The 14921-nt window shown below is 46.7% G+C and overlaps 1 protein-coding gene across 1 annotated transcript in view; it reads right to left on the minus strand.

Moving 5' to 3' along the window:
- triobpb (TRIO and F-actin binding protein b) overlaps positions 1-14921 on the minus strand; it is a 91523-nt gene that overhangs the window by 44934 nt on the left and 31668 nt on the right. The window contains 4 exon segments of the mRNA XM_052043434.1: positions 3059-3168; positions 4932-5021; positions 7662-7730; positions 10961-11017. Coding sequence (XP_051899394.1) covers positions 3059-3168; positions 4932-5021; positions 7662-7730; positions 10961-11017 — 326 coding nt within the window.

Genomic DNA, 14921 nt, shown 5'->3' on the forward strand with positions numbered 1-14921 from the left:
CCAATTCTCTCTCCTCTATGCCTGGTTGACTCCTGCTCCCATGCCCCACCATCTACCTCACCTTCACTTAATGGACAAAGCCCTGCCTTTGCAGAAATACACGAGACCAGTTTTCTCACACACAATGCCCTGGCCTTGAGCAGGTCACCTTGCAGCCCAGGGCTGCACAGAGAACTGGTGCAACCCCCACACCCCTCCAAATCTCACCCGGCGACGGACACTTCAGTGCACGTTTCATAGCATGGAAGAATTTCTAGTTCACAAATAAACTAGGGGAAGTAAGAGATGTACAAGCAAAACAGGACAAATGGAGATGTGTGGCCTCATTAAGTGTTCTCCAAACAAACACACAAACTGAATGCGTTGCTGGCGTGAAGTCAACTTGGGGAGTGGGGCTGGTAGACATTACTGAAACATAATTACAAAACTGCCATCTATGGGAACTGAGTATACCAGGTTTTAATGGTCTGTGGGAAGGGTAGGGAAATGGCAGTGGGGGGTGAGTAGCCCAAGTGATCGAGGATGAAATCAGCTCAATGAAGAGAGATGCTATAACAGAGGTGAAACAGGCAGTGGAGATTTCACAGGCAAAATAAAGGGTTTATATTTCTAGTGGGAGTTACAGAGAGAATTCCTGGTGGCAGTTGTGAAGTGGTAGAATGTATAAATGCAGGGGCTGGACAGGCATGTAGCAATGGCAAAATGTGGAATGTTAACTTTCATTATATCGGGAAAGGCAGGGTGGCTCATGTCAGAAGGTGGTACATTTCCTGAGGGGATTTTCCTGCAACAATATGTCCTTGAACCAAACGACACAGGCCATTTAAGATTTAGTGATGAGGCGGACTTAGCTAACAGCCCAATACTGCCTGAGCATTTATTGGACAGCAGTCGTGGTTGAGCGCAACGCAGCGTTCTAAAGAGAACAGCACGAAATGGCCGCTCAGAGACTGGATTTGAGTAAAACTAACTTCAACGCAGTGCTACAGGCTTCCACGGCAACCATGCAAAATCTGTTAATTGGAAAAACCAAAGAAGATCAATAGAAGTTGTTCAAAAACACATGAACTGCTGAACCAGTTTATATTCCCAAGGGGCAAGAGGTCCAGTTGCCAAAGGAAGCCTCACTGCAGATAACTAAGTAGACAACAAGCAACTAAAGCAGCAAAAAAAAGCTTTAAATCCAGCACAAGTTTTGAGATGCAAAGAACAAAAGGCGACTGAAAAGATTAAAAGCTTACAGAAAGAGGGCATTGAAAAGAAACTTGTCAATGATATCAAAATTTTATAAAATCATGGGAAAAACAGCAGTTTGACCGATGTCAGCACTTTGCAAGTGATGCTGGAAATGAAAGGAATTGGTGGCGAGAAGGAATAATTACTCAGTATTACGGCCTGACTACTTCGCCATACACAATAAGCTGGGGTGAGTTCAGTTATGCACTTAGGTTTGGGCTGTGTTGGCCCAGCTCTGTACTTCAGGCAGGTCAAGATGATTTGCTCAATAATACTGGTGTCCGAGTAGCCATGTTTAAGGTTGCAATACTTATCATGATGGTCAGGCCAGGTCTGAAAATATTGGGTCAGGTTTTCATTTTATACCCAAGCAGGCCTCTGTTTTGCTTGAGATTCACAGTGAAAGAGGCGGCCAGCCAACTCAAGTAATATTAAATCAGGTACAAAGAGCCACTGAGTAACAATACAGTAATGAAGAAAATAATGGGACTAGAAACTGGCACAACCAAGACCAGTGGTTAAATCGTAAGGTTTAAGGAAGGTAAGTACAAATATTAAGGTGCCTTGACAATAATCAAAATCCTCCTGATTCACCAAGTATTCCTTTAGAATGGAAAACTGCACATATCCACACTATGTACGAGAGAGAAGCTAGGAAGCTCCAGACCAGTCAGCCGAATGTTTGTTCTCTGCTAATTACCAGATTCCAGGAATTATGGTTGGGTTAATAAATGCGGTTAGAACTGGCCGGGACGTGTTTGTAAAGGTAAGTTGTGCAGATGAATATATCAATTTTTTAAAATGGTTCTTAAAGTAGAAGACAGAGAAACGTCTAAGGAGATTATTTATATGGATATTCTGAGGCATTTGAAAGAGTTCCCATTAAGAGACCGTTAGCTAAAGTTAAAGTCTTGGAAAGTTACCAACCTGCCTGGAAAATGAGCCGAGTGGCTGAAGACATAATGTAGGACTAATGGTGAGGCAGATGGACCCATTGGCAGGTCATGACTAATCACACAGATCTGCATTGGTGGCCACAACTTGGAACCATATTTATAAACAACTCAGAAGACGTAAGTTCATGTACAAGTTTGACGATGACGTAAAGGTGGGTGATATTGTAAACTGCTCGAGTGGAAACAAAGCATTGTAAAGAAACAATAACAGAGTTAGCAAAAGGATTTCAGTCCAGGTAAATGTGAAGGGGCCTGAGGAGGATGAGCAAAATGATTTCTTAAGGTATTTAGTTTATTCCAGGATAGATCAATGATAGACGTGGAGTTAGCTCACACACCAGCCAATATCTCACTGAACAAGCAAGCTCGAAAGGATAAATAGGTGTCTGTTCCTCACACACTGTCTCACTAATTCTGGATTGCAATCTGTGGTCTAAGGGCAGCAACTAGTCCCCAAAATTCAAATTCCTTTATTAAGATTTTCAGCTCATTCTATTCCCTCCCCCCTGCCCATCCATTCCCTCTCAGCCACCCATCCATCCCAGCCCCCCCCGTCCCACCCAACCTCCCCTGCCCATCCTATTCTCTCCCCCCTGCCCATCCATTCCCTCTCAGCCACCCATCCATCCCAGCCCCCCCGTCCCACCCAACCTCCCCTGCCCATCCTATTCTCTCCCCCCTGCCACCCTATTCCTTCCCTGCCCATCCCATTTGCCCCCATGTCCAGACTGGTCACCAGTGCCCCCACCCCATTCACTCCTATTCCTAACTCCAGTGTCTCCCCCAGCCGCTCCAGTTCCTCTTCCAGGCGAGCCCAGACACTCCCCCTGCCCACCCATTCACTCCTGTCGTTCCACATAACTTACTTTGTCACATCGGGCGAAGAGTTCGGGCGAACGTTCTTTCTGAGAGCCTCGATCCAGTTCCTTCGAATCCCAGAAGTCATTGCCGACAGGGTGTAAACCAGTTCCTTCGTCTGGGGAAACAGATTACCTTTCACACAATGTCAGCAACACGGGCACCAGCCCCAACAGCTCTGCCATCTAGGCTTCATGTGGGCAGTGAACGCCAGTCAATCGCTCGACTAGTGGAGTGAGTGGTTGGCTTCCACATTCTTTACATTACAATGGTGACATCAAATCAACAGCAACCAGCATTTGTGTAGTGCCTTTAATGTAACAAACAGCCCAAGGCTCGTTACTGGATCAATTACCACCCTGTCATTTTTGACATTGATCCCAAGGCTGAAATGGTTGCCACAAGGGGACACAGGTTTAAGGTGCTGGGGAGTAGGTACAGAGGAGATGTCAGGGGTACGTTTTTTACTCAGAGTGGTGAGTGTGTGGAATGGGCTGCCGGCAATGGTGGTGGAGGCAGATATGATAGGGTCTTTTAAGAGACTGTTGGATAGGTACATGGAGCTGAGAAAAATAGAGGGCTATGGGTAAGCCTAGTAATTTCTAAGGTAGGGACATGTTCGGCACAACTCTGTGGGCTGAAGGGCCTGTATTGTGCTGTAGGTTTTCTATGTTCTATGTTCTAAATGGAGATAAAGGAACAGGAAGGTGAAGCCCTTTAAAGTGGTCGTCATTGAAAGGTGTCCAATAGGGTGGGAAGATGGAGAGGGGGCTCAGGACCACAGCTGTGGTGGGGAACGACTGAAACCAGAGAAGTGTAAGAAACCAGAAGTGGTGGAGCACAGGTTGTGGGAACAGGGTTGGAGGACATGGCAGAGTTCAGAAAGGTGAGGTGGTGGAGGGATGAAGATTCGAAAAGTGAGACACCATGAGAAGAGGGCCCGGTGTTGGCGAGCACTCACAGGGCTGATGGGAAACGAGGCTTGGAGCGGGGTCAAACACGGGAAGCTGAGATGGGTGGAGGGTGGAGGGTGAGCACTGCGATCGTTAACCCTATGGGTCAAATGTTTCCGCAGATGTTGTTATGTTAGTGGAGGGCAGTGACAGTGAATCAGTTGATGTGTGAGAGGAAGCTCATCTTCCAGAGTTGTAAACAGTCTAATTCAGCTTCAGTGGGCAGGGACAGGAGACAATGGTGTCAGTGTTCAGAGCACATCGAGTCGAGGGGTTTATGCTCACCTGTGTTAAGAAGTAAAGCAACAAGTGGTGAGATAGAGCTGGGTGCTGCAAGGGTGGAATCTGATGGTGGGTTCAGGGAATACCGGTGAGGGGCTGCATGTAAACGAGAAACATGAGAGACCAAGATCAGATGTGAGATTGGGAAGAGAAACCATTGCAAGTGGTCCTCCAGCTACAATTCGATCTGTAAGGATGAGAGCAGGCAGGGTAGTTCTGTCCAGCTGGATGCTGAGGGTGAAGCCTTAGAGAAGGGAGGCCCGGTCAACAGCATCCCACACCCTGACCTCTGCTCCCATTGACCCTGCAACAACTAACCTTATGACTTCCTTTGTGATTTTCAACTGTATTTTTCATTAAAAAACAAACAGGAAAAGCAAGAAATTGGATTTTAAAGTGGGATGAAAATGAAATGCACCCCTATTTGAATCGATTCCTTATACAAATTGCACCTCTAATAACGATACAGAAGTCCCATGGATTAGACAAGTAAAGTTTGTTATACATTTCAGGGACAGCTGTTGGCTACCAGGCAGTTTGGGGATTGCAACGCCATCACCAAGATGAAAGAACACAATGAATGGGAGAGCTGGACACACACTGAGAGATGGACGGGGGTGGGGGTGGGGTGGGGGAGCTTACTTACATGAATCTGGAATCCATAGTTCCGTTGCACCTGGTACTCAGTGACGTTGCTGCAGTTCCGTAAGTCAATCTCTCCATCCAGGTCATTGGCCTGAGAGGTGGGTAGGAAAAAATTAGACGTGGTAACATACAGACCGAAACCTCTCCACCCTTCCAGGATAGTCCTAGACCTGTATAGTCCTGTTCCCCTAGAAAAATGTTCCAAACTTCAGAGAAGCAGTATTCAACAAAAGCTGACATAAACCACATGAGGAATATTAGGGTAGATGACGACAGCTTGGTCAGTGAGAGGAGAAAGAAAAACGGGAGGTTTGGGGAGGGAATTCTAGAGCTTCGGACCTCTGGGCAGCTGTAGGAACAGCTACCAAAATGAGAGCGATTACAATCAGGTTCAGTCAAGAGGCCAGAAGTGGAACAACCTCAGTATCTCAGAGGGTTACAAGGCTGAATGAGGAAGGGTAAAGCCACACAGAGATTGGAGAATGGGAACAAGAATTTGAAAATTGATGTGTAGCTTAACTGGGAGCCAACACAGGCCTGTTAGCACAAGGCACTGGATGAAAGGAACATGACAGGTCGAGTTTGGGATGAACGTTTGGAGAAGGATGAAGGGTAGGAGGCTGGATGGGAAGTTGTCGGGAAATGATGACCTGAGACAGGGTGAGTCTGGGGATGTTAATACCGATTAACGATTTGGATGAGAATGTAGGTGACATGATTAGTAAACTGGCCGATGACTCCAACGTTGGTGGTGTGGTGGGCAGTGAAGGAGGTTGTCTCAGGTTACAACAGGATCTTGATCAACTGGGAAAGTGGGCAAAGGAACGGCTGATGGAATTTAACTCAGACAAGTGCAAAGTGATGCATTTGTGAAGTTAAACCAGGACAGGACATAAACAGTAAATGACAGTGTCGCAGAACAGAGAGACCTAGGGGGTACAAGCACATAGCTCGCTGAAAGTGGCAGACAGGGTGGTGAAGAAGGCACAGGGCATGCTGGCCTTCATCAGATGGGCACTGAGTACAACAGTTGGGACGTCATGTTACAGCTGTATAGGATGTTGGTGAGACTGCACCTGGGATACTGTGTGTGGTTCTGGTCACCATGCTATAGGAAGGATGTGATTATGTCAGAGAGGGTGCAGAAAGGATGTTGCTGGGACTGGAGGGCTTGAGTTATAAGGAGAGACTGGATAGGTTGGGACTGTTTACCCTGGAGTGAAGGAGGCTGAGGGGTGACCTTATAGAGGTTCATAAAATCATGATGGGTTTGGATCGGATGGATGGGATGATCAGAGTCTTGTTCCCCCGGTAGGAGAGTCTAAAACTAGAGGGCACATATTTAAGGTGAGAGGGGAAAGATCTAAGGGGACCTGAGGGCAAGTTTTTCACACAGAGTGTGGTGGGTATATGGAACGAGCTGCCAGAGGAAGTGGTAGAAGTGGGTACAAGTACAAAGTTTACAGGACATTCGGACAGGTTTAGAAAAGGTTTAGAGGGATATGGGCCAAATGCAGGCAAATGAGACTAGCTCAGGAGGCACATTGGTTGGCATGGAGTTGGGCTGAAGGGCCTGCTTCCATGCTATATAACTCTATGTTACCAAGGTGGGAACAGCTGACTCTTTCTCCTACCCACGTGACCACCACATATCCTGAGCTCTTGAGGCTCAGGACCATTGGCACATCTCCTTTCCTCCTCCTGACTATTCAATATGCCACCTGCCCACCGTCACAGCAGACCTGAGCCAGCACCTTCAGCTGTCACCATGACGGTTGCCCTCCTGATTCTTGGCAGCGATGTTACGAGTGTCAGAGGGAAATAGGAAACAGCAGCTGTGCCTCTAACCCCAGCCTCCGCCACAATTACAGACCTTCCTGGAAGGTAATTTAACCCGATCTACGGTGCTCATTACCACACACCTTTGTTCCTTCCTCTGCAATGTGCAGATCCAAATTCCAGTATGGCTGAACAGTCCTCTACATCCCTCATGCCGCAAACCTTTCTGCCACAATAATTAGATCTGTACTTAACTTCCAACAAACTTGAACCACAATTTGTTATTATAGACTTATAACCTCACGGTCTCTGAGTGACAGCTGTCAGTTGCCAAGTACAGCTGCTTGATCGGTTCTCTGAAAACAAGTTAGCTTATGCTGTTGTCATTTCAAATTTCCCTGGTCGTAGAACTCAGAACAGTACAGCACAGAAACAGGCCCCTCGGTCCACAATGTTGTGCCAAACTAATTAGATGCCCAACTAAACTAATCCTTTCTGCCTACACAAAGTCCATATCCCTCCATTCCCTGCACATTATGTGCCTATCTAAGAGCCTCTGAAATGTCTCTATTGTATTAGCCTCCACTACCACCCCTGGCAGCACATTCCAGGCACCCACCACTTTCTGTGTAAAAAACTTGCCCCGCACATCTCCTTTGAACTTACCCCCTCTCTTACTTTAAATGCACGCCCTCTAGTATTTGACATTTCAACCCTGGGAAGAGGATACTGGCTGTCTATTTATGCATCTCATAATTTTATAAACTTCTATCAGTTCTCCCCTCAGCCTCTGCAAAGAGAGTCACACTGCACCATTTGGATTTGAATGCCCACAAAGGTGAACCAACCACTACACTGCCAATCCATTGCCAATTCTTGTCCTAACCTTTTCTCTTTGACACATCGGCACCAAGGACGGGCAGTGTGGTTGATATTGTATTAAATGTCTTACCTCCTCTGCTGTGGAGTCTCTGTAATATCTCAAGCTGGAGTCCGTCAGAACAAACCAATGTTTCTTCCACTGAAAGAGGAAAAGAATCACATGAATTCACACTTACTGTAGAGCAGCACTAATTAGTAAGATAGCATCTGTCCCCTTGTATTTCCATAGAACCATAGAACCATACAGCACAAAACAGGCCCTTCGGCCCACCGTGTCGTGCCATCCATCAGACCACCCTCACACTACCTAACCCCTTCCTCCCGCATATCCCTCTATCTCACGTTCCTCCATATGCCTATCCAACAAGCTCTTGAACCTGTTCAATGTATCTGCCTCCACCACCACCCCAGGCAGTGCATTCCATGCACCAACCACTCTTTGGGTGAAAAACCTCCTTCTGACATCTCCCCTGAACCTCCCACCCATAACCTTAAAGCCATGACCTCTCGTCTTGAGCATTGGTGCCCTGGGAAGGAGGCGCTGACTGTCTACTCTATCTATTCCTCTCAATATTTTATATACCTCTATCATGTCTCCTCTCATCCTCCTCCTTTCCAGTGAATAAAGCCCTAGCACCTTAAGCCTCTCCTCATATTCAATACCCTCCAATCCAGGCAGCATCCTGGTAAATCTCCTCTGCACCCTCTCCAATGCCTCCACATCCTTCCTATAATGAGGCGACCAAAACTGAACACAGTACTCTAAATGTGGCCTAACTAGAGTTTTGAAAAGCTGCATCATAACCTTGCAGCTTTTAAACAATCCCGCGACTTATGAAAGCCAACATCCCATTGGCCTTCTTAACTGCTCTTTCCACCTGTGAGGCAACTTTCAATGAACTGTGAATATGAACCCCCAGATCCCTCTGCTCCTCCACACTGCCAAGTACCTTGCCGTTTACCCTGTACTCTGCCCTGGAGTTTGTCCTTCCAAAGTGTACCACCTCACACTTCTCCGGATTGAACTCCATCTGCCACTTGTCAGCCCAGGTCTACATCCTATCAATATCCCTCTGTAAGCTCCGACAGCCCTCCACACTATCCACAACACCGCCTATCTTAGTGTCGTCCGCAAACTTACTAACCCAGTCCTCCACCCCCTCATCTAAGTCATCTATAAATATCACAAAAAGTAGAGGTCCCAGAACCGATCCCTGCGGGACACCACTAGTCACTGCCTTCCAATCCGAGGGCACTCCTTCCACCACAACCCTCTGCTTTCTACATGCACGCCAATTCCTAATCCACACAGCCAAGCTTCCTTGGATCCCTTGGCCTCTGACCTTCTGAAGAAGCCTACCATGAGGAACCTTATCAAATGCCTTACTAAAATCCATGTAAACCACATCCACCACACTGCCCTCATCAATCTTCCTGGTCACCTCCTCAAAGAACTCTATCAGGCTTGTGAGGCAAGATCTTCCCTTCACAAAGCCATGCTGGCTGTCCCTAATCAGTCCATGATTTCCCTAGAATAGTGATGGGTCCCCGTACCTGGTTGTGTCCCTAGTCTGTGCCAAGCAAACATGGCCTGGCAGTGACAAATGAGGTTGGCACCCTGGGTTTAAGGAAGGGCAAAAGCAACCAGGTACCTCACTCCTGATCGCTGCCTTTCAGCCTGCACTGGAGCTGTGCTTGTGTAACCTGTTGGTTGTTTGGTTTGTCTGTGATGTTCCTCACAAATCAAATAGAAACCAGCCTGAATTCTGCAGTCAACGGGGATAATGGGTAGAGACCAGCAGTGGGCTTGGGGGGCACCGAGTGGTGGTGTCTTGACTTCTGACCATGATTCTGGCCACACTTCTGGTTGGACTGATGTGACGTTCCACGGCACTCCATCTCACCAAGGGCTGAATCATAGAATGACACAGTAAAAGGCCATTCAGCCCATAATACCAACGTGCCACGTCACCATGGCCCTTCCAATGCATGTTCATGCCCTTTCCAGATGTTACATTCGATGCTGCAGATTACAACAGCTCAATGTGCAAAAGAATGTTTTCTCTTGACACCTTCTTCTCCTGCCAAACACCTGTAACCTCTGGTTACTGGCTCTCCCGTGGTTTTTTGTGACTTTCGGACCTCCTCTGGCCTTCCCTGAGGAGAAGTGACAGGACGGATATGCAGAGGATGTTTCCTCTTGGAGGAGAACTAGGGTCACCCAATTAGGACGGAGACAAAGCAAATTCTTTTTCTCTCAGAAGTCCGTGAGTCACTGAAACTTTCTTCCTTAAAGAGCAATGGAAGCAGAGTCTATGAATAATTTTAAAGCAGAGGTAGATAGATCATAATAATGGAGGTGAAAGGTTACTGCGGGTTACTGGGAATGTAGAGTTGAAGCTACAGTCAACTCAGCCATGATCTTATTGAATGGTGGAACAGATTCGAGGAGCTGAGTGGTCTTCTCCTGCTCCTGATTCATCCGTTCGTATGTTTCTAATAACCTCAGCTTAGTCTCCCCTCGTAACTGAATTGTCTTGGTATCATGACACTGAACTTTTCCACAGTTTCACTGAGGTCTTAATATCCTTCCTAAAGTGCGGTGCCTAGAACTGGCCACAATACCCCAGTTGAATTCTATAAGCAGTGTGCTTTAAATGTTTAGAATCATGTCCTGTATTGATAAAGCCAACTGCAGTGCTTGTACAACAGCCAGCTCAGTTTTGCCTTTCCACCTTCAAAGATTTATGCTCAGTATGTGGGACAGATTCCAATCACTGTCAGTGTTTGAGCCAGATCCAGGTCAATGTACACATCTAAAGAAAAATTCTGCCTCGTGTTGTTTACAGGTACAGTTTCAAATCAAGCCAAATCCAGTGTCACTATCTAAACAAATTCCAGATGAACATCAACATCTGACTCAAAGCGAGACCTTGATTCAACCGAGCCAGATCCCTGCCAACAACTGAGACGGACTGGAACATTAGACAATAGTCACAGTCACTGGCATCATTGGACAGAGTGGGAAAAAAGGCAAGAACTGCTAATTACTATCTCTTCTGCTGAAGGTTCCTTGTGGTGGTTACAATGCAGGGGTGGGTACGATGCAGGGGTGGGTACGATGCAGGGGTGGTACGATGCAGGGGTGTGTATGATGCAGGGGTGTGTATGATGCAGGGGTGTACGATGCAGGGGTGTGTACGATGCAGGGGTGTGTACGATGCAGGGGTGTGTACGATGCAGAGGTGTGTATGATGCAGGGGTGTGTATGATGCAGTGGTGGGTACGATGCAGGGGTAGATACCATGTAGGGGCAGGGATTACACAGAGGCAGGTACAACACAGGGCACTTTGCTGATGGACACTTACCTCACCAGAATCACCCAGAATGGACATCCAGCCCTTCTTGAAATTCAGGAGGTCTGGCTGAAATCAGAAAAGCAAAGAGAAGTTGATCCATCCTGTACCGAACTAAATGGAAACATACAAATTACCTTCCCAAGTAATAGCAAACTCCTCAGCACTGCAAGACTTGTTCTATAGTTCAGGTCACTTTATTCAATAGTTATTCACAGAACCCTGCCACAGCAGAAGTTATTGGCCCGTGCTGCCAGTCCTGGCTCCCTGATCCCATGTCCCACTCCCCTGCTCCCTACCCTTCTTTTTTCATCCAATTCTATTTGAAAGCTGTTCCTGAATCTGGTTCCACCAGCCTTTCAGGCAGCACATTCCAGAAGGTAACAACTCACGGAGTACAAAAAAATTCCCTAATCGCATGCTTGGCATTTTCTGACAATCAACATGAAGTACAACCTCTGGCTGATGAGGGAAGCTGCCTTTCCTCCTTTAACCTTCCAAACCCTTTCTTGATTTTCACAGCCCTGTTCCGTTTCCCATACTGTGCTAAGTGTGCTGTTGGCAGATTTAGCGGGCACAGTCTCAGGATACGGGGGTTGGTGGGGGGAAGACGGTAAGGACTGGGATGTGGAGCAAGTTCTTCATTCAGATGGGGTGAACCTGTGGGTTAACTTTAATTATGAACCTCTCTCTCCCACAGAAGGTGATGGAGGCCAAAACACTGAATATTAAAGGAAGACAAAGACAGATTTCTAAACACAGAAGGTGGCATAGGGTGTGTGTAGGGAGTGGGAGTATAGCATTAAAATGGAAGACCAGCCATGGTCACATTGAATGACAGAGGAGGCTCGAAGGGTCTGCTCCTGTGCATCTTGTACCAAGGTGGAATCTGTGGGTCTGATGCACCTCATTGAACTGGACCGCACAGAAACAGGCCCACCACGTCCATGCCAACCTTTTTGCCCACCTACACTTATCCCACTGGCCCGCTTTAGGATTTCTGAACTGTCTATGAACCCAAGAACACTACCTCATTGTTCCGTTTTTTGCACTATTTATTTATTTTGTAATTTATATTTTTTTTTAAGTCTTTGCACTGTACTGCTGCTGCAAAACAACGAATTTCACGTCATATAAGATAGTGATAATAAACCTGATTCTGATTCTGTAGCCTTCTGTGCCTTGCCTATTCAAGTGTCTGTTTAGATGTCTCTTAAAAGTAGATTGTATCTGATTCCCCCACCTCCTCTGGCAGCGCATTCCAGATATCAACCGCTCTCTGTGAGTAAAACACTTCCCCTTCAGATCCTCTTTAAAACTTCTTTCTCTCAACTTAAACCTGTGCCCTCTTATTTATGAGACCCCTTCCATGGGGAAAAGATTTCAACGAACTACCCTATCTATGCCCCTCATAAGCTTAGATACGTGATAGGTTACCCCTCACTCTCCTTCACTTGAGGAAAGCCAGGCCCGTCTGTCTGATCTCTCCACATAACTAAAGTCCTCCAATCCAGGACACGTCCCAAAGGGGTAACAGGTGGCCAGACTGCAACATGCCAGTGGGGAGCCTGTTCTGGCCCAGGATTTGACCCTAATTAACTCCTGTGCCTGAGGGGGAGCAGGAAACCCTCTGCCCATCACCACTCCCCACCCACCCCCCCACTGCATCAGCTCAGGGTGAGGGTCTGATCTCAACAACTTCACATAACTCTGCCTTTGTAAGGCCAACTGACAGCTGCTGCCAATTCCAATGGAGCCTCCGGTGAGGACCTTGAACCTGCCAGTTCTGAGGTCGATGACCACAGAAACTGTGAACGAATTATTTTCTCGATCAGACCAGGCTCTGGGAGATTGGTCTGGGACCGGTCTCCTGCTTTTCACTCATGGGAATTCTGAAGCCTAACCCAGTTTCCTGGCCAATGTGCTCGGACCATCTTCCCATTATTCCTGGAATATTTAGATGCACTTGGATCAATGGAAGATTCAGGAATGGCCTTATAGAAGCCATCAGGATGATCCCTAGTGTTACCTCTTAATTCCTACAACGTGTTATGCTGATGTACAAAATAACCATAAATCACTTACTCTACGTGATTTTCGTGATTAAACACAAATGGGAAACCTTCACCGAGGTAAACATTTCTTCCTCAGTAACGAAGCACTGTCCTCACTATTAGCATGTAGCCGTGTTCCCTGAGAGTTCCTATTGACTGTGGATAGATTCCCACACGACGGGTGTGGTATGTAATCACTGCACAATTCAGATGTTCTTTGAACTTCATAGAACACCCAACAGAGAAACAAAGGACTGCAGATGCTGGAATAGAGATGAAAAAAAACAAGATGCTGGAGGAACTCAGCAGGTCAGGCAGCATCTGTGGAGAAAAGCAGACAGCCAACATGCCGCCTGCCACCATACATTTGACCCATCCCCTGGTGGATCTGCTCTCCCCTCCTCCCCCACATCTCTTACCTGCATCTACCTATCATCACCTTGTGCCCACCCCGCCTCCCCTCTTTTGCCCACCTATCACTGCTCTGCTTTCCCCTCCTATATATTGGGCTTCCCCTTTTCCTATCTTCAGTCCTGAAGAAGGGTCCTGACCCGAAACGTTGACCGTCTGCTTTTCTCCATGGATGCTGCCCAACCTCCTGAGTTCCTAGAACACCCAAAAATTGTACTGCATGATAAAGTCTGGACTTACAAGCGATGGACTGTGTTTGATGTATTCATTTACTGCCTACGGTTATTGTTACTGATGGTGGAACCAATGCAAGGTTCTCAACTGTAAAGACGGTGCAATGTTAAAGGGCATTTCTCACACCTGCGTTTATCAGTAGTCTGGTAGGAAAACTGCTCCTTTTCCTCTATCCGTCACCCACACAAGGACATGACTTGGGACATCCCAACGCACCAGAGGTTCACTATAGCAGCCCCTCTCTATACATGATCTTTCCAGCTGGATAGAGATGCAACTCCAAGGAATACTGCCACAAAAGTGATCACTCCACACCATTCCAGCTGAAATATTACTGTTCCTTCATCGCACAGGGTTACAATCCATGAAGCACCAGCACAGCAGTGAGTGTGGAAGTACATTCCCCAAATATGGAGACAGATCACCATCACCTGTCAAGAATAGTCAGGGTTGGACAATAAATACTGATCTTGCCAGTGATGCCCACATTCTGACAATGCACAAAAACATCAAGCTGTGGGGTCAGGACCTTCAGTGTCATAGAGTCATATACAGCATGGAAACAGGCCCTTCGGCCCACCTGGTCCATACCAACCAAGCTAATCCAAGCCAGTCCCATTTGACCGCATTTAGTCCATATCCCTCTAAACCTTTCCTATCCATGTACCTGTCCAAATACCTTTTAACTGTTGTTAATGTACCTGCCTCAACCACTTCCTCTGGCAGCTCATTCCATATACTGACTACCCTCACGGTAAAAAGGTTGCCCCTCAAGTTCCTATTAAATCTCTCCCTTCTCACCTTAAACCTGTGCCCTCTAGTTCTTGATTCCCCAACCCTGGGAAAAAGACTGTGCGCAATGACCCTATCTATGCCCCTCATGAGTTTATATACGTCCAGAAGATTACTAATATGAACTCAAACTAATTACTACATATGTCATGGCCATCTAATAAAAATGTTGTTTTAATTTTAGCAATAGCCAAAACATAGAACCATAGAAGATAATACAGGGACAGTGCTCTATGTTGGTCGTGTCTGATCTTTCTCTCCAGCACAGAAGAAGTTACTTCACCCATCGTACCTGTGTGTGAAGGAGCTCTATCTTCAGACTCTCGCTCCACTCCTTCACCAGTGCCCTGTAACAATCTTCCCTTCATGTATTTATCCAATTCACTTTACCACTGAATTCATTTCTACGCCTTTTCAGGCAGCGAACTACAGACTAGAACCACTCACTGTGCTAAAGAAGTCTCATTTCCTCCTTGACTTCT

The sequence above is a fragment of the Pristis pectinata genome, chromosome 33 (genome assembly GCF_009764475.1).
Source record: "Pristis pectinata isolate sPriPec2 chromosome 33, sPriPec2.1.pri, whole genome shotgun sequence".
Classification (NCBI taxonomy): Eukaryota; Metazoa; Chordata; class Chondrichthyes; order Rhinopristiformes; family Pristidae; genus Pristis; species Pristis pectinata.